Genomic DNA, 25,852 nt, shown 5'->3' with positions numbered 1-25,852 from the left:
TCTAAGTATTTTATGTTTTCATGCTATTATAAGTGGTATTTAAAAATTAAATTTGTTATTGTTTATCACTCATATATAGAAGCACAATTTTAAAAACTGGCCTTGTTTCTTGTGAGCATGCTAAATTCATTTGTCACTTCTACTAGTTATTTCATAGATTCCCTAGGATTCTATATGTACACAATTATGTTGTCTATGAATAAAGATGATTTTGACTTCTCCTTTCCAAACTGTTTGCTGTTGTTTATCTCCCCTCATTGGTCTGGCTAGGATCTTCAGAGCAATGTTGAATGGGAGCAGCAAGAGTTGCCATCCTTCCCTTTCCCCTAATCTTGGAGGGAAGCATTTTTTTTTTTCCACCATTGTCTATAATATTAAATATAAGCATTTAAAAAATTTGTTTGTTTTGTTAGATGGGCAAGTTCAGGAAGTTTCCTTATACTCTTAGTATACTGCATGTTTTTATCTTGAGTGAAGGTTGATTTTTTTCAAATACTTTTCAACATTCAGATGATCATATAACTTTTCTCCTTCACTCTGTTAATATAGTGAATTTCACTGATTAATTTTCTAATGTTAAATTAATCTTGTATTCCTGGAATAAACTCCATTTGGTCATGCTATATTATTCTTTTTTTTTTTTTTTTTTTTTTTTGAGATGAAGTCTCGCTGTGTCATCAGGTTGGAGTACAGTGGCACAATCTCGGCTCACTGCAACCTCTGCCTCCCGAGTTCAAGCGATTCTCTTGCCTCAGTTTCTTAAGTAGCTGGGACTACAGGCATGTGCCACCAGGCCCAGCTAATTTTTGTATTTTTAGTAGAGACGAGGTTTCACCATATTGGCCAGGATGGTCTCGATCTCTTGACCTCGCGATCTGTCCACCTCAGCCTCCCAAATATCAACCTTTTTATGCGTTGCTGGATTCAACTTGCCATTTCATTGAAGATTTTTGTGTCTGTCTGGAGGAATGAATGTCTTTGTCTAATATTCACGAATGTACTCTATAGGCTTGCAGTAGCCCTGAGACAAGAGAGAGTGAAAAGGTGTGAAGAGAATTAACTTTTACACTGTGCTTTTATACCGTATTCTATTGTTTGAGTTTTTGCGCAAAGCACGTATTTCTTTTATAATAACTAAAAAGACTTATTTTTTTCAAGTAGCCATAGTGGCAGAGCATTAGAAACTACCGGAGGTTTCTGTTCAGGGTCTTAAGGAAAATGAAGCCAGCAGCCTGCTGAAACAGCTGGGGCAGGAGCGTGCACAGGAGAGTGTTCCAGGACGCACAGGGAGGCTGGAAGCAGAGAGACGGCTTAGAGACTCCTTATAGCAGGCTCTAGCTTTGCCTATTTAGACTGGAAATTTCCTAAGAGATAGAAGAACACTTTCTCAAGTTCATGACCTTGACAGAAGTTTATCTGGCGTCAAATATGCAAAGGGTACTCAAGAAAAATTATCAGAAATGTTTAAGAAGGTGATGACTTTCACTGGAATCCCATACTTGCCCGAAAAGGAGGAGGAAAAAAAATAGTGGAGATTGTCCAATTATATTCGGTCTTGGCCTGGGCACCTGCCCTCCTCCTGTCACTTTTGTCATAGCTAATCTCTTTGACTTTGGCCTGTCCTCTCGCCCTGGTCTTACTCTCCCCTTTCTGGTTTTCTGTGACCCCTGCTAAGACCTCTTTCTCAGCTCCCTTTAGTGGGGCTAGTGAGGCTCTCACCTCATCTCTGTTAAGACTGCACTCTCCCTGCTTCCTCTCCTCCCCTGAAACCTGCTCACAGTGCACTACCTCCAAGTGGGGGCCCAAATTCATGTCTCCTCAGCATTTATGGACCCAACTCAATATTTCTGTATTGAGCTCTTGAATCAGTTGGCCTTGGTTCAAATCCTATTTCTACTCCTTAACTAGTTGCATCATTTGGGCAAAGCTCTTAATCTTTTAAACCTTGGTTTTCACTTCTAGAAAAATGCAGACAATAACAGTGGCTGCCTCATAGTGCTGTTGTGGGGATTAAAGGAGATTATCTTTGTAAAGCACTTGCCACAGTTATTTACCTGTGACGAACAGATTGAGAAGGGCTGCTCTTGTTACTCTATGCAGGAGTTGATGTGATTCCCAGCGTGAGATTGAATTATGAATTATGAAGCAGATTTGAGGTATCCTTTCCTCTGACGTTGTTCTCCTCTGAGCCCCATGAGAGGATCTACTGATTATTCTGTTTTCATGTTAGCAGGCAATCTAGAGAAGTCACCAACAACATGAGCTGCTCTATGTAGATGGCGGTGGATTTGCGGGGTGGTCAGGATCCACTCTTCCCTTTTCCTGAGAGTAAAAGGAAGGAGCCTTTGGCCAGGTAGCTGGGGCCCTGGGGCCCTGAGCTTGCTCTGTAGGCACTGGCTATGTGGCCTTGAGCAAGTCACTGTTTGTCTGTGGCCCTGTGAAGGTTCCTCCTCCACAGTAGAGGAGCTGCAGGGTTCCTCTTGCATGTAGAAGCTCACGCTGCCTCCAGGTGGAGAAGGGGAGACCCTACCTTCAGGGCTCTTTGCCTGTGGTGGACGCATGGCCCAGACACTGGGTGGTGTGGGAGCCCTGGCCACTGTTCCTTCATGGGACACTTCAAGAAGGCGCCCCTCAATGCTGTGTGAGATGGATATTAAGGGATGTAGAAAGGGTGTTGGGGTGCACGGAGCTGTCTCCCCTCAGCTGTGGTGTCAAGCACTGTCTCAGCTCTCGGGCCACTGTGTCTGGCTTCTGCTCAGGGAACAGAGCCTTCCTGAGAGGGGGCACCATCTCCTGAGGGTCTGGTGCAGCATCCGGGTTCATGTCTAGGGCTGCCAGGTCCTCAGGGGACAGCTGGAGCTTCTGAGGGTCCAGACCTCAAGCTAGGAATCTTGGACACGCTCCTTACTTGGGAGATGAAGAGTCCAGTTTAATGAGAGTCCAGGTCTCCAGCTCAGGGCACAGAAACCTGTGGGTCTCCCTCCCAGAGGCAAAGGCCAATCTTCTGGCCCTGCTCTGTCTTGATATTTGTCTGCCTGAGAGTGCATACCTGCTCTGGCTCCACCCCTACCTTTTTGTCTTCTGTGGCAATTTGGAGATGGGCTTTTGGGTCAAAACAAATGCTTTTTCTCTTCTCCCTCATGCATCCAAACACCAGGCCCCACAGGAAAGCCCCTCTCAGTGGGTCTTTGGGTGTCAGTCACCTTCTCCCTTGCCTCTCCCTGCAGCCTCATAGTGCTCTTAGCCCGCACTGTCTTGTTCTGTGATGCAGAAGCAAGAGCTCTTCTCCTGTCTCTGGTCCTGAAGTAAGGGCATGCATAAACACCTTTTGAAACATGATACTCTCAATTCTCAGTTATCCACCTTAGTGGATGTCAGCCATGGTACTGATAATCTGCAACCATGTTTAGCAAGAAGTTGTTTTTATTTCATTTTACAAGGCCTCCTATGACTGATTCTGAGACAGAGGGACTCTCTGCCTTCCATGGATTCATAGACCCTGAGTGGCCACCAAAGGGAGGAGGAGAGCGGAAGATCTATGGGGACTGGGAGGGTGAAAGTGTGTTAGCCTGACCCCTCCCCATTCCCTGAGAAAGTCAGGTGGTATCCACCTAGAGAGCAGCCTGAGAGTGGGCTGGGTTCAGGTATCTCCCCTCTGCCAGAATGAGGATAAAAACATAGCAGAAGCAAATCCTTCACAAGGGCCATGCTTCAGGCACAGTCTAGTTTGAAATAATGTCCAGTGTGACCTGTTGGGCTGTAAGGGGTGTGACTAGAGCCCTGGAACCCTGCAGTTTATGAAGGAGATCTTGCATCCTGTGTTTTGTTGTAAAGGGTTGCCCACTGCCACCTTACCCTCTCTCCCACAGCTTTCCATTAAATTTCATGGGGCATAGATTCTGTTTGGAAACTTTAAAAATATTCACTAATAAGATTGTCGCTGAGTATTGTTCACTACCCCCAGATTGCCATCCTGCAAGGCCCACATGTGCATGTGTACACACACACACACACACACACACACACACATATGCTCACTCTGTTCTGTCCTTGCTTGGCTGTCTGTGCTGACAGGAGGGAACACTGGAAGGGGTGCTGTTCCTGTTCAGCTTTGGAAGGTGGGCACAAAGGACCCTTGTTTCCTCTCTCTATTAGGAAAACTCAGCTTCCATTTTTTACAGCAATAACTTTAGGCCTTGAGCCTTGTTTGGCAGCCAAGCTGGTGTTATTATTGGCTAATTGTGGGGTAATAGTGTTGCTATCATTATTGTTAGGAGGATTATTATCAGGCAACTAAATGGCCAGAAGGTGTGGAGTGGGAAAAGCAGCCTGGGGGCTTGGGTCACAAGGGCAGCTTTCCTGTTTTGTCTCCTGCTTTGCTCAGAAGGCAGTTTCCAGTCCAGCACTGCACTCGGAGTCCAGAGGTGTTGTATTGGAAGGCAGGTCTTATCAAAAATTCCCTGCTGTGAGCTCTGTTTTCAGCAGCAAGGGGAGGAAGATAGCCAGGGATAATGGGGCACAGGTCCTGCCTTTGAGCCACTCCTACACTTCTGAAGAGGCAGCATGCATTCATTCAACAACCATTTATGTGCCAGATTCTGTTCTCAACACTAACACAAAAGGGTGACCAAGACCTCTGGCTATTGGGAAGCAGGTAAGTGAAGGTGCAGAGTATAGTGAGACAGATGCTATCTTGGGAAGAGTATCTCAGGAACAAGGGACTCAGATTAGGAGGATAAGGGAGACTTCCTTAATGAAGATCCCTCAAAGCTGAAACCTGAAACCTGAAAGATGAAGAGTTAGCCAAGGGGAAGGGAGTGTTTAAGTAGAGGTGCTATATCTACTGTGACCAGAGCAGTGCTGGGCACATAAGTAGGTGCACCATAAATGGTTGAATTGGTCAAATGAAAGAAAAGGAGGTTGACAAGAACATGAGAAAGTGCAGTCTGGTGGAGCTTGGAGAGAGATGTGGCAGGACAGGTGGGCGGGGCAAGATCAGGACGAGAGAGCACTTCTGCTTAGAGGTGGCCAAGGTAGAGTGGCCACCTTGTTCCTGTTTGCCTGGAACTTTCCTGGTTTTGAAACTGAAAGTCCCGCATCCTGAGAACCCAATAAGCCCAGGCAAATGGAAAAGGTTAGTCATCCTATGGCTGCGTTGCCTTCCCAGATTTGGACTCCATGCTGCAGCTTTGAGCAGTGGACTGTTAGACACAATGGCAAGAATGCTTGCTCACCTAGCAGGCAGGGCATAGCTGAGCCTGCTGGGTGGCCCCCGTATCATTTCTCCTTTTCTTTCACAGAATTAGAAATTTAGATGAGCAAATGGCCAGCCACCCAAAGATGACATTTCCCAGCCTCCCTTAAAAATAACTGTGGCCATGAAACTAAACTCTGGTCAGAGGGATACGAGTTGGGGTATCTTGCTCCTGATTGTGCTGTTAAAAGGCAGAACTCCTGAGAGTGGGTTCAGGCTCTGATGAAAACAATATGAGGAAGTTTAAAAAACTCTCCAAACTCAAGACCTGACCCAGACCTTTTAAATAAGAATCTCAGCGTCAGGGAAAGGGCTGATTTTTTTTTAGAAAGATTTCAGGCAGTAGTGGTTAAAAGGATGGACTCTGCAGTGGGCTGCCTGGCTTCCAGTCCTGGTTCTAGCTATGTGACCTTGTGCAAGTAACTTAACCTTCTGTGCTTCAGTTTTCTTATCTATAAAATGTATGTTAATTGAACCTTCTTGATGGAGTTATTTTGAAGATTAGTGTGCTCAGAACAGTACCTGTCATATACATGCTTAATTCACTAATGTGCTCAGTAAATGTTGCAAGATGGTAACATATATCTATATCTATAATTAAGATATAGAGCACCTCTACTTAAACACTCCCTTCCCCTTGGCTAACTCTTCATCTTTCAGTTTCAGGTTTCAGCTTTGAGGGATCTTCATTAAGGAAGTCTCCCTTATCCTCCTAATCTGAGTCCCTTGTTCCTGAGATACTCTTCCCAAGATAGCATCTGTCCCACTATACTCTGCACCTTCACTTACCTGCTTCCCAATAGCCAGAGGTCTTGGTCACCCTTTTGTATTAGTGTTGAGAACGTAATAATTCTATATCTATAATTAAGATATAGAACATTTCCATCATCACAAATTTCCCTCATGTTGTCCTCATTTGGACACATCCACTTCTCTCCTGTAACACTCTGTTCAACCCCCAAGCAATTACTAATCTGTTCCCCATTTCTGTATTTCAGGAATGTTATGTAAATGGAATCTTTTCAAGAGTATTACATAAATGGAATCATACAATATACAAATCATACAGTCCTTGAGGATTTTTTTTTTTAACTCAGTATAATTCGCTAGAGATTCACATGGGTCATTGCATGTACTGATAGTTAATTCCTTTTCATTGTTGAGTAGTACTCCATGACATGAATGTATCACGGTTTGCCACCCATTGAAGGGCACCTGGATCATTTGCATTTTTTGGCTATTACAAATAAAGCTGCTATAAATGTTTGCATACAGGTTTTTGTGTGAACATGAGATTTCATTTCTCATGGGATAAATGATCAGGTTTGTAATTGCTGGGATGTATGGGAGTTGCTTGTTTGGTTCTTTAAAAACTGTCAAACTGTTTTCCAGAGTGGCTGTGCCATTTTACATTCCCATTAGCAATATATGAATGCTCTAGTTTCTGTGGGTCCTTGCCAGCATTTAGTGTTGCCACTAAGTTTTCTTGAAGCCATTCTGATTGGTGTTGAGTAATATCTCCTTGTGGCTTAAATTTGTATTTCCCTAATGTTGAATATCATTTTGTGTGCTTATTTGCCATCGGTATGTCCTATTCAGTGAAAGTCTTGTCATGTTTTTGCCCATTTTCTAATGCAATTGTTGTTCTTTTGTTGTTGAGTTCTGAGAGTCCATTATGTATTCTAGATCCTAGTCCTATGCTGAATATGTGGTCTGCAAATAATTTTTCCCAGTCTGTTGCTTGTCTTCTCATCCTCCTTAACAAGGTCTTTTGCAGTACAAAGTTTTTAATTTTGATGAAGTCCAGTAGATTTCTCCTTATATGAATTATGCTTTTGATGCCAAATCTAAGACCTCTTTACCTACCCTTTATCTTGAAGATTTCCCCCGTTGTTTTCCTGAAAGTTTTATAGTTTTACATTTTATAGTCAGTTAAGTCTGTGATCTATTTTGAGTTAATTTTTGTGCAAAATATGAGACTTAGATCAAGATTTTTTTTTTTTTGTATGTACAATCACTTCAGCACCATTTGTTGAAAAGGCTAACTTTCTTCCACTGAATTATTTTTGACTCTGTGTCAGAAACTAGTTGAGGTCCAATTTATCTTTTTTTTTGTTTTGTTTTGTTGTTGCTTGTGCTTTTTGTTTCTGTTATGGATTGAATTGCATTCTCCAAAAAAAGATATATTAAAGTCCTAACTCCCAGTACCTCCAAATGTGAGTGTATTTGCAAATAATGTGCTTTAAAAATTTTCTTTTGAGACTTCCTCTTCAACCCATGAATTATTTAGATGTATATTGTTTAGTTAATAAGTGTTTGGATAGATCCTGTTATCTTTCCTTTATGTTCAGTTTATTTATTTTAGTTAGAGAACATATTCTGCATGGTTTAAGTTATTTACAACTTGTTGAGGTTTATTTTATATTCCAGAATATGACCCAATTTGGTATATGTCCTGTGGGCACTTGAACAGAATATTTATTCTGCTTTTGTTAGGCAGAATGTCTTACAAATATCAATTAGATCCTGTTGGTTGATGGTACTGTTGAGTTCTTTCATATCCTTGATAATATTCTTGCTAATTGTTCTATTGACTGTGAGAAAGGAATATTGGAGTCCCTAACTATAATTGTGGATTTGTCTATCTAATATTTTAGTTCCATCAGTCTTTCATTCACATATTTTGCAATTCTTTTGTTTGGTGCCTAAACATTAGGAATGTCTTCTTACTAAAGCACTGTTTCTTCTTGGTGAATTGGTCTTTTTAAATTATACAATGTCTCTCTCTGTCTCATATTTTTTTTTGCTTTGAAGTACTTTATCTGGTGTTAATCTAGCCACTTATATTTGAGATGAGTTTTTGTAGATAGCATATAGTTGGTTCATGTTTCAAAATATACTCTGTCAGTCTCTGCCTTTTAATTGGTATATTTAGACCATTTATATTTAACATAATTATTGATATATCAGGGCTTAAGCTGCCATTAAAATTTTTGTTTTCTAATTGTTCTCTTTTTTCCATTTATGTTTTTCTCTTACTGTCCTGTTGGTTACTTGAACATTGTTAAGAATCCATTTTGATTTGTGTATTGTGTCTTTTAGTAAATGTTCTTGTATAGCATTTTTAGTGCTGCTGAGTATTTTATTATATATACATAACTTATCACAGTCTATTGCTATCATTATTTTATCAGTTGAAGAATCCTTACCTCTTTATATTCCTTTACTCTCTCTCATTTATAATATAATTTCTTAAATATTTCATCTAAATACATTTAGAATCATATCAGGCAGTGTTAGAATTTTTGCCACAACCATTGAACATAATTTATAGGAAATTCAAGAGAAGGAAAGTCTATTGTATTAACTCATTTAAAAAAAATTATCATTTTTTTTCCTCCTTCCTAATGTTTCAAGTTGTCTTCTTTTATCAGTTTCTTTCTGTTTAGAGAACTTACTTTAGCCATTCTTTTAGGGTAGGCCTGCTGGAAACACATTCTTAGTTTTTCTTCATCTGAGAATATTTTCATTTTCTCTTCATTCACTGAATATCATTCACTGAAGGATATTTTTACTGGGCATTGAATTCTGCATCAACAGTTCTTTGCTTTCAGCACTTGAAAACTATGCCACTCCCTGCTAGCCTCCATAGTTTCTGATGAGAAATCTTCTGTCCTTCAAATTGTTTTTTCCCTAAAGCTAAAGCATTGCTTCTCTTTACCTGCTTTCAGGTTTTTCTTTGTAGTTTTCAGAATTCTGACTCTAATATGTCTGGGCATAAATTTATTTGGGTTTATTCTATTTAGGGTTTGCTCAGCTTCCTGAATCTGTGAGTTTATGTCTTTTGCCAAATTTGGGGAATTTTTATTCCTTATTTCTGTGAGTTCTTTTTCAGCAATCCTTATTTTCCTTTCCTTCTGAACCCCAGTGACTTGACTGTTAGATCTTTTGTTAGAGTCTCCCTGATCCTGAGACTTGGTTCATTTTATTCTTTTTCAGTCTATTGTTCAGTTTCCTTTATTATTCAGATTGGGTAATTTTTATTGTCTTCTCTTTCAGTTCACTGATTTTTTCCTCTGGCCTTTTATTCTGCTGTTAAGTGTATCCATTGAGTTTTTTATTTTGGTTATTCTATTTCTTAGTTCTAAAACTTCCATTTAAAGATCCAGAAGCTGATGGATGTGGGTCTGATCGCAATTCAGTGATGACTTCTTTATCCCCCACTTCCCTTCACCCTCATGTGGAAAGAGGAGCTGGGACTGTGACAGGCAGCACGGAGCAGAAGGGAGACAAGTGAGATAGAAGGCCTCATCTCTACATATTATACATACATAACCCCAGGGAAGACACAGAGACTTGTACTTGCACTGTTCGTGTTGCTGCTCCCTCTGGGCCCTCCCAGCACATGCATGGTCTCTTCACCACTGCCCTTGAGTTCCGTGTCTCCTTCCCCTGCCCCCAGTTGTTGTCTTGGCTGCTCTCCCATAGTTGGCTATTTTTAATTTGGAGCAGTGGGCATGTATGGGGAGGGGACGGGGTTCTTCCCAGACTCAGGTCCCAGCTGTTTATTCCATATCCTCTTCTCCAATAAAACAAGCAAGTTGGGCTTGGTTATTAAATAAATAAATAAATAAAACTTCCATTTAGTTCTTCTGGTTTTTAAATTTCTTTGTTGAAACTGTCTAATTTTTCATCTATTTAGCATGTTCTTAGTTGTTCATTTAAGCATGTTTATTGCGGCTGCTTTGAAATCTTTGTCAGATAATTTTAACAACTTTGTCATCTAGGTATTGGTATCTATCAATTGTCTTTTTTTTCATTCACTTTGAGAACTTCCTTGTTCTTGGCACAATGAGTGATTTTTAAAATAAAAATTTGGACGTTTTGGTATTACTATGAGATTCTGGATATTGTTGAAATCTTCTGCTTTGGCTGCCTTCTTCTGACATTGCCCTTGCAGGGGAAAGGGTGTGGATGCTACCTTGTTGTTGCCAGGTAAGGGTGGAAGTCTGGGCTCCCCACATGGTCTCCACTGGCACCAAGTGGGTCAGGCACTTGTTATCTCCTGGTGGGGATGAAATCCCAGCTTCTTTCTTGGACTTCCCTGATTCCACCTAACTGCTGGGGGAGGGGGCAGTTAGGGCACCTCATTATAGCCTGGTGAGTGTGAAGGTCTAGGCCTCCCACTCAGCTTTTGCTGATGTGGGTGTGGGTGAAACCATAGTTTTTTCTGTGTGTTGGGATGAAATACAGTGATTATTCTCTGTAAGTTTTCTGTCTTGCTAGGCTGCCCCTTTCCCGATGATGTGGCTACAGAGATGAGGCTTTTGTTCAGTCTTTAAAAATCTGAGCCTTTCCAGATTCCTGCCTTTTTCTGCCCCAAGTCTGGAATATAGGAGACAAATAGAAACCCTAGAGAAATCTCCATCATGTCTTTCACTGGGTCCTGAGGTCCCTGTTGGTGTGCCTTCTTCTCTACCCTTCAGAGTCTTCTTATGTTTGTGAAGAAGGGAAAAGTGTATCTACTTCATCTTTCCAGATGTGGAATATCTACATGTGGAATACTGATTTCACAATATTTATTTGATTGCCCCTGGGGGTGACAGGAAGTTGATTTCTTCCCTCTCTCTCTGTCTTTATCTCTCTTTTCTGAAACCATCAGAAACTCTTGCCCTAGAGTCTGGGCAGAGGCTAGTGGCAGGACAGCTCCACTGTGGGAAGTGGGGCTGACTTGGTAAGTGGGTTCATCTGGCATTGAGTTTCCCCTGGTGAGGGCAATAGCACAATGTGAAATATAAGGAGCTCACTATGTGAAAACCAATTTAGAGGAGTTTTAATGACAAGTGCTAGGGACACTGTTCTTAGGGAGAATGATTTCAAAGGGCACCTAAGAGTTTTTAGCCTAGTCCATGACTGCCTGAGAGTCCTTCACCACTGGAGTTCTGGGAAGTGAGTAGAGAGGACCAAAGGGAGGATAGGACCTGGATCTTGTCCTCAGGAAAATTTCTGGCCATCAGGAAAGATTGACATACCTCCTGAACACAGGTAGAGACATCAAATTAGAAGAGACAATTGACATAATAGATGCTGTTGTTTGGACAACAAACGATACATGGGAGGCTGGGAAGAGAGGTGTGATTGGATTAGGAAAGTCATCAGAGAAGTTTTCTGGGGGTGCCTCTGTGGCAGGTTCACAAGACGAGAAGGCCAGGGAGGGGAGGGGAAGTGAAAACCATAAGGAGAGGGGCTGTTTGCTCGTAAGCACACCCACGCCACACTGCAGAGTTGGCATTCACAGCATAAATGCCACTGGGGTAATATCAAGGCCTGTGACATGCAGCAGTTTGTAGTTTTGCTGAGATGTGGGTCTGAATCACCTCCACCCCAGTGCTGGTGTGCTGAAATGAGCCAATTAGGGAGTGATTCTGGCTGGAATACTCAGCATTCTCATCACAATGCAGTTTTTTTGGTCTTCTTTGTGCCTTACAAAGAAACTTACAAAGGAAGAGAAAAAAAAAAAAAAGAATAGAAACTTTGTGTAGCTAAAAAAGATTAAAGGATTGCCAAGTGGCATTGCCTTTAGTGAAATTGAAGACATCTAAGAAAATGATTATTCTTTTTTTTTTTTTTTGAGATGGAGTCTTGCTCAGTCACCCAGGCTGGAGTGCAGTGGCCAGATCTCAGCTCACTGCAAGCCCCGCCTCCCAGGTTTACGCCATTCTCCTGCCTCAGCCTCCCAAGTAGCTGGGACTACAGGCTCCCGCCACCTCGCCCAGCTAGTTTTTTGTATTTTTTAGTAGAGACAGGGTTTCATTGTGTTAGCCAGGATGGTCTCGATCTCCCGACCTCGTGATCCGCCTTCCTTGGCCTCCCAAAGTGCTGGGATTACAGGCTTGAGCCACTGTGCCCCGCCATGATTATTCTTAACTAGAAAACAACTGTATTGTATAAAAAAGAGGGGAGGTTGAATTTGGCAATTGCTTAGTACAACAGTTTTAGGGGCCTATCATAACCTCTGTACAGAAATAGAAAAGAAGGATGGGCCAAGTGTTCATTCAAGTACTCAGCTAGGGAAATACTTGTGTTTTATGGAGCAAATTCTATACTATGGATATATTTGGGATTTGGGATTTGGGAAACTCTTGGGTCACATACTTTGGCAATGTCAAGGATCCATAAAATTCAAATGTCTGCCCTACCTCCCCACCTCCAAAATTGTGAGCTAGGTTGGGTCTTCTTAATTCGGGACCCAAGAGCCTAGCACAGTACCTGGGAGAGAGTCAGTGCTCAATAGAAGTCTGTTAAATGAATGGATAAATGAGTGAACACATAGATGGCTGGCTGGCTGGTTGGATGGATGGATGGATGAATGAAGAAGGCTGGCATAGCTCTGAATGTGGAGTCAGAAGACCAGCCAAGAGGAGTCCTCAAGGCTGGGGCCTGTGCTTTTTTGGGGCATTTTCGTTCTCTGGGATTCACACAAAGAAAGGACTCACTAAATGTTTGCTAAAGGAATGATATCCTCAGTTATGTGAACCTTGGTTTCCCCATTGTTAATATGGATCATCACCATTCCCCTCCAGGCAGACTAAGTGGATTAAATGAGCTTCTTGTGTGAGGAGCTCTTTTATACTGTAAAGTGCTGCACCAGTGTCAGCCATCGTGAACGGTGCCAAGTGACCATTATTTCAAGGTCAAGAGTCGGGGTAGTGGGATGGTAAAGGGACAAAGAAGTCAGTGTGTGCAAAGGAAGGTGAGCAGGGCAGCCTGACTGGCACAGAGGAGCAGGAGAGCTGCCTGGGAGGGCACAGCAGGGGGCTGGCAGACAGAGGCTGGGCCTGGATTCCCAGTGTGCTCCTCTCCTATGGCCCTGGCCAGCCATGAAACCTATCTCCAGGAACCCCAGGAAGCCAGGCAGGAGGAGCCTCTTCCTAACCACATAAAAGCAGCTCAGCCAGGGTACCTGAAGCAGCCCATCTGATGCTGGCATGGTTGTGAGATTTCTCACAGATGACACTGTCAATTAAAGGTCTCCCCTCTGTACCCCTACAAACCCAGTCCCACCACTCCCTGGGGAACAGCAATTGAGACTGCGACAAACCTCCCACCCAAGATCTTTCTGTGGATAATGTGCCCATGCTAATTACCCATGTTCATTAGTTAAACTCAAATTACATGAGCAAGACTTGCAAGACTAGCACTTTGGGAGTTTTCAAGTTATTTACCTGGTGTCTGATTTTGCTGGGAGAAAAGGATTTCTTGCTCCCAGGCAAACTGAACCCACAAATTAGGCCAGTGGCTCCCTCCTGAGTCCTATAAAGTGGGAACCCAGGATCACAGGCTGGTGAACTGCATCTCAGCTAAGAGTTGGCATCTTATCCCCACTTTCTGGCCTCCTACCATGAGCCGCCAATTCACCTACAAGTCGGGAGCTGCCGCCAAGGGGGGCTTCAGCGGCTGCTCAGCTGTGCTCTCAGGGGGCAGCTCATCCTCCTACCAAGCAGGGGGCAAAGGGCTCAGTGGGGGCTTCAGCAGTCGGAGCCTTTACAGCCTGGGGGGTGCCCGGAGCATCTCTTTCAATGTGGCCAGTGGCAGTGGGTGGGCAGGAGGCTATGGATTTGGCCGGGGCCGGGCCAGTGGCTTTGCCGGCAGCATGTTTGGCAGTGTGGCCTTGGGGTCCGTGAGTCCGTCTGTGTGCCCACCCGGGGGTATCCATCAGGTCACCATCAACAAGAGCCTCCTGGCACCCCTCAACGTGGAGCTGGACCCTGAAATCCAGAAAGTGCGTGCCCAGGAGCGGGAGCAGATCAAGGTGCTGAACAACAAGTTCGCCTCCTTCATTGACAAGGTGGGTCTTCCTGGAGAAAGCTGATCTTGGGCTCCCCGTTTGAAGAACTGAGGAAGGAGCCACTCCCCTAATTTGTGGGTTCAATTTGCCTGAGAGCAAGAAATCATTTCTCCTAGCAAAATCAGACACCAGGTAAATAACTTCAAAGCCCCCCAGGTGCTGGGCCCATAAGGCTTGCTCATGTCATAGAGTCCCTTCCTTCCCCCACCTTCATTTTCCTTGGGGTGCTCCCTGTCTGAAGCAGAGGAAGGCAGGACACCTCCCCAGGATGCAGACAGCCCAGGGAGGAACTGGACAAAGCCTGGACATCAGAGGCAAGGGACCAGGGTCAGAGGGGTGAGAAGAGCCAGCAGCCTAGCCCGGGAAGGTGTCCAGGAGGCAGAAAGAGTGGTCTCTGAGTTGAGAAGTAGGAGAGTGACAGCCTTTGAGACTTAGAAGCCAGGTGAAGGAGATGCCCTTGACAACCTGGGGCATCTAGACTGCCATGCTACCCAGCTCTTCCTCCTGTGTCTTCTGACAGCTCAGACTCAGTCTGTAACACACGCAGCCTATGAGGCAAGGCAGCTGGGGGTCATGGTGCCCTAGAGCAGTCGTTCTCAAAAGTGGCCCTGGAACCAGCAGCATCAACATCACCTGGACGCTTGTTAGAATGCACATTCTCAGGCTTCATCCCAGAGCAACTGAATCAGAGCCTCTGCAGTAGGGCCCAGCACCCTGCATTTTAACAAGCCCTCCAGGTGATGCTGATGCACTCAGGTTTGAGAATCACCGAGGAACAAAGTGGTAGGAAAGTCTTGGGAAACAGAGACTTCCTAAACTTAGGGGAGCAGAGGAAGCTCACCCAGAGTGATAGTGAGGTAGGGTGGTGAGGCATGAGTAGGAGTTGTCAGACAGAGGTGGGGAAAAGGCAATCTAGGGAGAGAGCACGTGCAGTATGGTAGAACTTGTCTAGGGAACGGGAGACCTTGGGTTTACGAGATCACTGTGTGAGTAAAGAAGGAAGCCAGGAGGGCTGAACATATTATGAAGAGCGTGATAAGGAATATGGACTTGACCCTGAGGGTGATGTGGAACCACCCGAGGGTTTTAAGCAGGGGAGTGATATATATGTAGGTTGCAACTTCAGAATGCTTGTTCTGCTGCTAGGGCAATGCTGTGATTGAGATAGTAGAGATGCAGACATGAAAGCAACTTAGGAGGGCCGGAGACCCCAGATAAGCTGAGCATCTGCCTCTGATTGGGCTGGGAGAGCCCATGCACAAGGAAGGAGAGAATAGGCAGAGCATGGGCCAGGCCACCAGACCCTAAGCAGAAGGCCCGACAGTGTGAAGGCTAGCACAGGCCAGCTTGTGTCTAAGGAGCTGCCTTGGAGAGATGGCCTGGGCTGAACATGGACATCAGTCCAGGCAGGTTTGGATAAGTGCAAAAGAGACAGGAGATCTAGATCTTGATAGTTCGAGAGGGAAATGAAGATGTTGGTGCCCCTCCTGACCTTAGGGGCTGCCTCAGAGTGAGAACTTCAGTCAGATAAAGGACCTTAGGTAAGGATTGGGGGTGTAAGTGGCATGGGTGGCAATTTTTAAGGACTGAGGCTCATTTTTAAAGCTAGTGTAGCATAAGAGAACACAGTTCCTGTCCAGGAAGGGAAATCTCACATCCCCTCTCCGCATTGCTTAAGTATGTGTGGCATGGGTTCCAGGTGCGGTTCCTGGAGCAGCAGAACCAGGTGCTGGAGACCAAGTGGGAGCTGCTGCAGCAGCTGGACCTGAACAACTGCAAGAACAACCTGGAGCCCATTCTCGAGGGCTACATCAGCAACCTGCGGAAACAGCTGGAGACGCTGTGCGGGGACAGGGTGAGGCTGGACTCAGAGCTGAGGAGCGTGCGCGAAGTGGTAGAGGACTACAAGAAGAGGTGAGCAGGATGCCGCTCTAGGCTGGCCTGCCTCCCAGGGTGAGGCTTTCCCAGCAGGCACTGGGATGTTTGCTTCTGGCCTTGGAGGTACTGGGTTCATCTGTCCCGGCAAGATGAGAGCCTTCTTTGGGCAACAAGGAAGACTGGACAGTGGACAACCAGCCTCTTGGGCAGCGTCAGGGCTGTCCTGGCAGGTGATCCCCTCCTTGGCACGCTCCTTCCTGCTCCCCACTCAAGAGTGCCTGTGTTGTGTGTGCCACAGCCTCTTGGTTCCTAAGCTCACCAATGTGCCACTGAGTTCCAAAGAACCACCCCTGACCCAGCTGCTGCTCTCTGCAGCGGGAAAGGAGTTGGAGTTCCTGTTGGCTTCCTCCCTCGTTGCCTTTAGGTCCTGGACACTTGGGCCATGCACCTTCTTTTTCCCCTGGGGGATAGTTCTGGCTTCCTTGGAACCCCTGCCTAGGGATGGAGGGGAGCTGTTGGTAGGGTGTCAGGCAGGAGGATTAACACAAGAATCATGGCTGAAAGGCGTAGCTGGTGTGCTTCTGTGATTCAGATATTGAGTGGGAAGAGGGAGAACTTACTCCCCAGGCATCAGAAGAAATCAGACCTCAAACCACCCAGGCTTAGGAGGAGGTTACTTCATACCCAGCCTCCAACTCTGGCCAAATAGTCCTGGTGTGTTGGGATGGACTTGCAAGGGTATAGAATAATACCTCTTAAAAAGCATATAATATGGGCATCTCTTTTCCCACTTCACTATGAGAATGTATACACATGCACACACACAGACACACACCCTGCTCACTGTGATGCTTTCCCTGCAGGTATGAAGAAGAAATAAACAAGCGCACAACTGCTGAGAATGAATTTGTGGTGCTTAAGAAGGTGAGGAGGGTACATGGGTTCCCTTCAGTCCCCCAGCAGCGGGTGTTGGGCTAAGAGAGAGGAGCAACTGAGGTCTGAGTGCCCCCGCAGAAGGGCCTGGAGCCGAAGTGCTGAAGGAAGAGATGAAGGGCTTGCTGCTCGGGACATCTTGGGACACCTGGGTATTGGTTTAGCACATAGCACTTTGTGGACAGGAACCTAGATGTGGATAGTCAGTGCCAACTCATGTCCACTTTGGCTGGGGAACAGGACAGGCTTTGGGAGGGGTTGCAGGTTTGCCTTCCAACTCAGCTGGTTTCTGGTAAATCGCTGTGGCTGCCCTTGGCTCCCTCTGTTGGCTGAATGACCGGCTGAGTGGGGTATAGAGTCCCACACCCTTCTCTAAGAAATAGAGGCAGAAGGAGTTCCAGAGGCCCAAGAAACTTGCCCCAGATTTCGCAGTGAGTCTGACAGTGAGTTGTGGCTGGAAGGCAGGTTTCTACCCCTTGGATCTGAAGTCCATTCCTGGGCAGCTAGCTAGGGCAGGGCCTGCGGGTGTCAGTTTGCTGGACAGACCTGTCTGGGCTTGAAGAAAGGTGAGGTCGGGCGTATCTGGATTCTCCATAGGACGTGGATGCGGCCTACATGAGCAAAGTGGAGCTGCAGGCCAAGGTAGATGCCCTGGATGGAGAAATCAAGTTCTTCAAGTGCCTGTATGAGGGGGTAAGACTCCCCCTGCTCCACCTCTGGTTCTGTCTTCTGGAAGGACAGATATGTGATGAACAGTTTCTTACTTATCAGTAACTTAAGCAGTCCAGGGCACCTCCAGCATTGGGGTGCTGAGAAATTTGTAGATCAAAGGTGGGAGTGGCCATCTATCCTGGTGCCCCATCCATCCCTGACTGCCCGGAGGATGTCTTGCTTTCACTTCCTTCAGGAAACCAGAGTCCTTAATGGGTTCAGTGGGAATTGAACTTCAGCCAAGCATATTCTCATTCCTGCTTCTCTTCTCTCTGTGACTGGGGATGCTTCCTGGGGTCTTGGGCAGGAATCCCCAGGGATAGAGGTAGGAAGTCCTCATACCCCTTCTACCTTCTCTATGCACATCTGATTTCAAGCCTCAACCTGTTGGCCAAGCATTCCTGGGCTCCTGTGTCCCTTCGTGTCCCGTGTGTGGCAGCCAGGTTGTTGTCTTCCACCTTCCCCATTCCTGTCCTGTCTCAGGGGACAGATGTGCGGGCTGTTTTCTTCCTGGGCTGCTTCAAACCCATTCAGCAGTTTTCAGATGTGGTATTGGAACCTCTGGGCTGTGAGCTCTGTTCTTATAAGCTTTGGGGAGTGCAGCTTCCATCTGTGTGGGATGGTCTAGGGCCATCCCTCTGGGACAGGGCCATCACCTTGGTACCTTTCTCTGGTCACAGAAGGTATTTCATGCTTCCTTGTTTCCCCCGCAGGAGATCGCTCAGATCCAGTCCCACATCAGCGACACATCCATCATCCTGTCCATGGATAACAACAGGAACCTGGACCTGGACAGCATCATTGCTGAGGTCCGTGCCCAGTACGAGGAGATCGCCCGGAAGAGCAAGGCCGAGGCCGAGGCCCTGTACCAGACCAAGGTGAGGCCACACAACTCCCTACAGTGACATGTGCAGGGCCCTGCACTCCAGACTCTGTCTTGTCTGCCCCATGACTCACTGTGGTGACCCATAGCTTGCTGGGAGCACAGCACCGTCCTGGGCACTGCGGGAAGCCAGAAGGGAGAAGAAGACACAGCTCTGTCCTTGGGACCCACTTAGATCAACAGCACCCCTGGAGGATGCACTCAGCTGAGTGCAGGTGAATGTTGTGCAAACAGAGTCCAGATTGAGGAACTAGGACCAGGTGGGGCAGGTCAGAAACAACTCCCTGGAGGCAGAGAGTTCTGTCTGGAGGGGAGAAGCAACATGAGTAGTTGGCATCTCAACGCCCCCGCTAATTATCATAAATGAGGGGGTCTCTTCAGTGTGATCTGGAATCAAGTAATTTCTATCTTTTCATTCAAGTCTAACTCCAAGGATAAAGCAGAAGTTTGAGTCCTCAGATCTTAACTTCCCTAATGGTGGTAGGTGGAAACTGATTCTTTAGATAATTTCGTTTCTCAGATCAAGATGGCAACTTCCTAATTGTTCCTTGCATTATCAGGCTCTTTCTCAAGGGAATCCACTCTTGGAAGACCTTATCTCATCCCTCTCCCTGCCTCCTTGCTAGCCTGCAGTGGGGGAGGAGGGAGGCTTTCCAGGTCTAGGAGACATAGGCCAGGGCTTCTTGGTGGAGGTTCAAACTCAACTCCTCAGTCCCCAAAGCCTTTCACATTACTGTTGCAAGATAGGGTAGAGAATGGCCAGAATCATAACAGTATTATGATGGCTTATTTTGATGATTCCCTTTTAAAGATAAAGAAGGTAGGGCCCAGGGAGTTCAAGCTACTTACCAAAGGCAACAGCTGGCAAGTAACGCAGCTAGATCAGAATCTAGGTGACAGACTTCAACTTCCACTGCATTTGGGCAGAAAATCAGAAGTTGACTCTGGGGAAGAAGCATTTACTCTAAGGGCTTTGTGTGGCTTGAGAGAGAAGTGGCAGGAAGATGCTTAGCTGTTCATCTCAGAATGAAGCTGCTTGGTGTCAGAACCAGTGTACGGGGAGGCATCCTGCTCACACAGCCTTGCAGAGAAGTGGGAGAAGGCTCCTTGTTCAGGGTTGGCACCAAAGATAAAACAAAAGGAGTGAAGAGAGAAGCTCCTCTGCCTTCTCTGCCTTCTCTGCCTTCTGGATGATTTGGCATCTTTAGGAACAATCCTAAATCTTGGGCCATGCTGTGGTGGAGCGCCCAGGGACAGAGACACAACACTCCAGAGTGCTGAACAGTCCCAGTTTTGTGTTCCGCTTGAGTCACATTCTGAGTAGAACTGATGTACTCTCTGTGACTGTTTAATAGATGACATCAAAGGCAGAAGTAATTCCAAATTAGTAGATGACCCAAATTTCATGGCTAGTGGTTTTGGGGTATAGCTGAATCTACCCTCATCATGCACACAAAATACTCCTCCATGCTAATCCCTCCCACCATCCCAGCCCAGTAAATCTGCCTGTGGGCTGGGGCCCAGCTAAGGTGTCAAGGGGAGAGAGTCACAGAAAATACAGATGGACAGCTCATTGGCTCACTCATTCATTCATCAGATTCTTTTTGAGCACCAACCAGGCACTGTGCTAGGTACTGGGAATTCAAAATTAAAAGGAAAAGTCCCTGCCATCCATTCATTCTGGGTCTGATGGAGAACTCATGGAAATGGGTTCACAATACAGTATACTGTGGGGAGACCTATGGACTGGTGTACCGGGGCAATGGAATAGAATTGCACCCAACCAGGACGTCACGGAAGGCCTCATGGAGGAAGTGACTCTGCACTGGCTAAGTTGGAGCTAGCTAGGGAAAAAGGAGGCTGGATGGGGGAGGGTTTTTCAGGTCGGAGGAGAGGCTTAGGCAAAGACTCAGAGACACAAGAGCACGTGGGACATCTGGGGGAACTGTGGGACTGTTTGGCCCAGCTGAAGAGTCAGATAGGTGTTAGGCGAGGGCAGAAAGAAATGAGCCCCTGGATGCCATGTAAGAGTTTGAATTTGACCTTGACTTTGAAGGACGATAGGCAGAGGAATGTCATAATTGGAGTTGTGTGTTATAAGGTTGCCATGTGGAGAGTCTGGGTCATTCAACAGACCTTATGGCCAATTCTAACCACCTATGAGATCAGCCGTGCTTAAGGCAAGCAAATGCAATGGACCAATGCTTTAATGGGAGGTTGCTGATAGATCTGGTGAGGCGGGTGACCTAGACCCACCTCTGCCAGGCTCTACAAGTGCAGGCATAGTCTCTGTACCAGGCTGAGCCCAGCCAGGCCCTGAGTCAGTGTCCTTGCTTTGGTTCCTTTTCCTCCAGTTCCAGGAGCTGCAGCTAGCAGCCGGCCAGCATGGGGATGACCTGAAACACACCAAAAATGAGATCTCAGAGCTGACCCGTCTCATCCAAAGGCTGCGCTCAGAGATTGAGAGTGTGAAGAAGCAGGTGAAGGGGACTGGAGTGTTCCTTACTCACTCCTAAGGGAGGGGTGAACTGCTTAGCACCCCCTGCCCCCTCCTTCTCCTGAGCCTCCATCTCAGAATCCCCTTCCTCAAATGGAGGTCCTGCTCTCATCCCTCACCCTTAGCTCCCATCTGAAGTTTGGAACAATTGCAGATTCTTTTCATAAAGCCACGGGGCCCAGCGTAACCAGTCTCCCAGTCCCGGGTTGACAGGACTCCACCTGGATGTGGCTGGGTCTCTGCTCTAGGACATTGGGCAGGGCAGAGGAGGGCTCAACCACTGAGAGCATGGGAGAGGTGAAGTGAGGCCCAGGGAGGAACTCAGGGGAAAATGCTACCTCCTGACCCCAGTGTGCCAACCTGGAGACAGCCATCGCTGACACCGAGCAGCGGGGGGACTGTGCCCTCAAGGACGCCAGAGCCAAGCTGGATGAGCTGGAGGGCGCCCTGCAGCTAGCCAAGGAGGAGCTGGCACGGATGCTGCGTGAGTACCAAGAGCTTTTGAGCGTGAAGCTGTCCCTGGATATCGAGATCGCCACCTACCGCAAGCTGCTGGAGGGCGAGGAGTGCAGGTGGGTGGGACCGAGGGTCTGAAAGAAACTTTGCAAGTCTCCAAATCAAAGTTTCCCAGAGTGTGTTTGGGAGTGGGGGTGCTGGAGATGTGTTTAATTCACCCACAGGCATAGTTTCAAACAGCATCCAGCCAGATAATGTGACAGCAATTTCCTTTACAGTTCTCTTTTGACTCTTTGAAGAAAGTTAACTGGGTGCTGTTGTGTTTTTAACACCTCTCAGACGGCCAGGTGCAGTGGCTCACACCTGTAATCCCAGCTCTTTGGGAGGCCGAGGCAGGTGGATCACCTGAGGTCAGGAGTTCGAGAGCAGCCTGGCCAACATTGGAGAAATCTCGTCTCTACTAAAAATACAAAAATTAGCTGGATGTGATGGTGCAAGCCTGTAATCTAGCTACTTGGGAGGCTGAGGCAGGAGAATTGCTTGAACCCAGGAGGCGGAGGTTGCAGTGAGCTGAGATTGCGCTACTGTACTCCGACTTGGGTGACAGAATGAGACTCCATCTCAAAAACAAACAAACAGACAAACAAAACACAAAAACACCTCTCAGACACTTGCAAATATCTCCTATTGATAAACAGACAGTAGATCCCAGGTGCAGAATCTTTGGGAAGATAATAGCATTATCTAGCCCAAAAGTTTTAAATTGTTTTATTTTCATTATATTTATATTTGGTTGGGTAATAACACTGGTTTCTATTTACTCTGGTGATATAAAACTTCTTTTTAAAAGAAATGCACTTTTGTGGAAAAGGCAGTCAATTAAAAATACTAAATATCTAACAGAGCAAGTCAAACATGGTCCTAGCAATAGTCAGAAGGGTGGCACACGAAGCATGAACATTCAAAAAACCCTGTTTTAACCTAGCACCATTTTATAACTGAGACCTGGAGAGAAGTCACTGGTCCCAAAATCATACAGTTAGTTCATTAGTACAACTCCTGATCCCGATCTTTCCACACATGTATTTATTCAGGCAGCTGCTCACAGTAGTAAAGAAATGGCTTCAAGAAAAACCCTGCAGGAGGGACCTTGGGGGTGGTCATGTTGTTGGAGGTTCCAAAGTTGGAGGTTTCACATCTCTGCAGTGGGAAGAATAGATTGAGGAGGGAGAGGGAGGGCTTAGAGACACTCAGGGACAGCCAGTGCCATCTGGCAAGTGTGGGGTGCATGGAGGCTAAGCCAGTCTGGCTGAGGATCCCCAGCCTGTGTTTAGGCAGTGAGGGCCACTATGGGAGTCCACGTGATTCAGATTCTCCTGTGCTTTTCTCTCTTGCAGGATGTCTGGAGAATACACCAACTCCGTGAGCATTTGTGAGTATTTCATGACTCTGAGGGAATACTTTCAGTCCATCAACAAACACAAGGTGGGTGGGTGTCCACCACCCAGCCCCCTGGAGAACAGCTTGGCTCTGCCTGTTGACCACTTTATCACATGCTCACCCTCCTTGCTGAGACCTGTGGCCTCCGCATTCAGAGCTGCTTCTTCCAGGTGGAGTCAGCGCCCAGCACATTCTGACACTGCACACTGGCCTCTTTCACAGCAGTCTCCCCACTGCTGCGGTGAAACTCTCAGCCCCTCCCCTCTCCTGTCACCCCCAGCCGGCTCTCCTGCATGAAGGAAACTGAGCACAGAGTGGTGCCTCCTTATTGGGAGTGGAGACCGGTGTGTGGACCACTGTGCAAGTCAGTTTAATGCTGGCCCCACAGTGTTTGGCAGTCTCCTTCTTACAGCGGGGCCAGCAGAAACTACCCTAATTTTAACAATCAGGAAATTCTTTTGGAAAATACTCAGAAGGTATTGTAAAGCTAAATGCAAGAACCTGCTGGCTTATCTGATGCTCGAGCATCATCTGTCCCTTGGGGGAAGCCCTCGCTACTCCTGTTTGTTTATAGAATGACAAGGTGCCTGACTTGGGAGTCTTGCAGGGTTGGGGTTCTTCTTTCCGTGCTTGAGTTGCTCAAATGAACCCAAGTTCATGGTTGATGGGAAGTGTTTGCTTAAGAAGCAGACATTTAAGCTAGTGGGGCTGGGAGGTTGGAGGGGGACTTAGGGCCACCTCTGTCCTGAGATATACACTGATCATTCATCCCTCCCTCCTCTGCAGCGGTCATCAACAGCTCCATGGCCGGGATGGCAGGCGCCAGGGCTGGTTTTGGATTCAGCAATGCTGGCACCTATGGCTACTGGCCCAGCTCTGTCAGCGGGGGCTACAGCATGCTGCCTGGGGGCTGTGTCACTGGCAGTGGGAACTGCAGCCCCCGTGGGGAAGCCAGGACCAGGCTGGGGAGTGCAAGTGAATTCAAGGACTCCCAGGGGAAGACCTTAGCTCTAAGCTCACCCACCAAGAAAACCATGAGATAAAAGTGAAAGGCAGCCCATTTCCCAGTAGTCTGCCTTGCCCTGGCAGACTGCTCCGGACTCCTCTAGGAAATTCCTCTGTCTCATTTGTCCTCATCTCCTTCTTGCTTTGCTTTGCTGTGGATCTCTCCTCCTTCTCCTTGACCTCTCTGCCTCAGTCTTTGTTAATGTTGAATCAGGATTCGAGAGCTGCAGCCCATCTTTCTGCCTCCATCCAAAGAGGCATTTTAACTCAGCCTCCCCTTCTGGATGAAGACTTGGCCCTTTCTCTGCCTGCATGTCCCTGTGCAGAGGAAGGCTGTCTCTCAAAGGTAACCCCAATCTGCCTGTGCTGCTCTTTCATACCCTGTCTCGGTAACTATTTGGCCATGTGCTCCCTGGGTACACAAGGTTTCAGATCTACTGATAGACCTGCAGGAACTCTCTCATGTTAGAGCAATAGTGGCTCAGGCAAAACGCCTGGTGGGAGGTTGTATCTTGCATAGCCAATGCGTATTACATAGCCTGGAGTACCCCTTGAGGCTAATTCTATCAACCAAGGGATTTGTGCTCTTCATCTGTGGGTATTTCCTTGTTTAGGCCTCACCTCCCTGCTCCTGTATCTTACCAATAAACTTATAAAGCCAACGTGGGGTCAGGCTGCTTCTCTCTCCTAAAGGAGTCCTCATCTCAGTCCATGTCTCTTCTGCATGTGGAGTGGTCAATGAATGGGAGACTGGGGCACCTGAAGTCTGGAAGTATCTTCTGATCTAAGTGAAAGACACCCTACTCAGCCTGGGTGATCTCACCATCACCTTCTAAGTCATGCTTTTCTCAGGCCAATTCTCCAGTGAATGGGGGATCTTTAAGAACATTCGGGTTATTGGCAGGAAAAAGGAGCCCACGCTTGCCTGGTGTCAAGATTTAAAACTGGTCAAGAGGCAGCAGAAGGCCAGTTCTAGGTAGCCTAGGGTCAAATTATGATGGCTCCATGTCCCCTAAGAAAAGGCCCAAAGGTAGAGACTCCTCTTTGAAGTAATGACACATGTTCTCTTGGCCCTTAGTAAAGTTCCCACTGAGTTGAGCATGGGTGTTTATGTATATGTGTATATGTATGAGTTTGTTTATGTATGTATGAATATGTGTGTGCATACATGTATGTGTTTAAGAATGGGGCTCTCTGTTACACACACAATTGCAGATTCTTTTCTTTCTTTTCTTTCTTTTTTTTTTTTTTTGAGATGGAGTCTCGCTCTGTCACCCAGGCTGGAGTGCAGTGGCTGGATCTCAGCTCACTGCAAGCTCCGCCTCCCAGGTTTATGCCATTCTCCTGCCTCAGCCTCCCGAGTAGCTGGGACTACAGGTGCCTGCCACCTCGCCCAGCTAGTTTTTTGTATTTGTTTTTAGTAGAGACGGGGTTTCACCGGGTTAGCCAGGATGGTCTCGATCTCCTGACCTCGTGATCCGCCCGTCTTGGCCTCCCAAAGTGCTGGGATTACAGGCTTGAGCCACCGCGCCCAGCTTTCTTTTCATAAAGCTGTGGGGCCCAGTGTAACAAGCCTCTCAGTCCCAGGTTGACAGGACTCCACCTGGATGTGGCTGGGTCTCTGCTCTAGGAGGATACGGAGCAGGACAGAGGAGGGCTCAACCACTGTGAGCATGGGAGAGGTGAAGTGAGGCCCAGGGAGGCATTCAGGGGGAAACGTTTGTTTTGAAAATACTCAGAGATTTCTCATAGATTCCAAGGCCATGATGATGGATCAGGATGCAACAGGATGCAAAAGCGAGTGAGAGGCTAGCACACACTCAGGTTGGGGCCCCCATGTTGCATCTGAACAGGTCCCTGTGGTTCCTGGGAGGGTCCTAGACTTCAAGTCAACAGCTTTTAATTCAGATTTAGACTCTGCAACTAAGTGGCAATAATGAATGAAGC

General features: G+C 46.7%; 1 protein-coding gene and 1 long non-coding RNA gene across 2 annotated transcripts; one reads left to right on the top strand and one right to left on the bottom strand.

The window, feature by feature from the left end:
- The first annotated feature begins 13,597 nt into the window (after nt 1-13,597).
- Nucleotides 13,598-24,565, top strand: KRT73 (keratin 73). Its single transcript, XM_005570938.3, has 9 exons — nt 13,598-14,102; nt 15,802-16,016; nt 16,844-16,904; nt 17,511-17,606; nt 18,338-18,502; nt 20,862-20,987; nt 21,356-21,576; nt 22,858-22,892; nt 23,687-24,565. Exons 1-9 carry the CDS (start codon nt 13,656-13,658, stop codon nt 23,941-23,943), a joined length of 1,623 nt encoding a protein of 540 aa, XP_005570995.3. The 5' UTR covers nt 13,598-13,655; the 3' UTR covers nt 23,944-24,565.
- Nucleotides 16,878-22,291, bottom strand: LOC107126701 (uncharacterized). Its single transcript, XR_001483411.3, has 3 exons — nt 20,764-22,291; nt 19,357-19,851; nt 16,878-18,626 (listed from the first exon to the last, which is right to left on the bottom strand). It is a non-coding gene; the product is annotated as an uncharacterized lncRNA (long non-coding RNA).
- Nucleotides 24,566-25,852: the final 1,287 nt, after the last annotated feature.

The sequence above is a fragment of the Macaca fascicularis genome, chromosome 11 (assembly GCF_037993035.2).
Source record: "Macaca fascicularis isolate 582-1 chromosome 11, T2T-MFA8v1.1".
Classification (NCBI taxonomy): Eukaryota; Metazoa; Chordata; class Mammalia; order Primates; family Cercopithecidae; genus Macaca; species Macaca fascicularis.
This window is presented reverse-complemented; position numbering and strand designations above follow the sequence as displayed.

What these genes read in the sequence shown, in the direction of transcription:
- KRT73 (XM_005570938.3), top strand. Translation starts at nt 13,656, where the DNA reads ATGAGCCGCCAATTCACCTACAAGTCGGGAGCTGCCGCCAAGGGGGGC. An exon ending in AATTTGTGGTGCTTAAGAAG is followed by an intron (nt 16,905 to 17,510) that starts GTGAGGAGGGTA and finishes GATTCTCCATAG; the next exon opens with GACGTGGATGCGGCCTACAT. An exon ending in TTGAGAGTGTGAAGAAGCAG is followed by an intron (nt 20,988 to 21,355) that starts GTGAAGGGGACT and finishes TCCTGACCCCAG; the next exon opens with TGTGCCAACCTGGAGACAGC.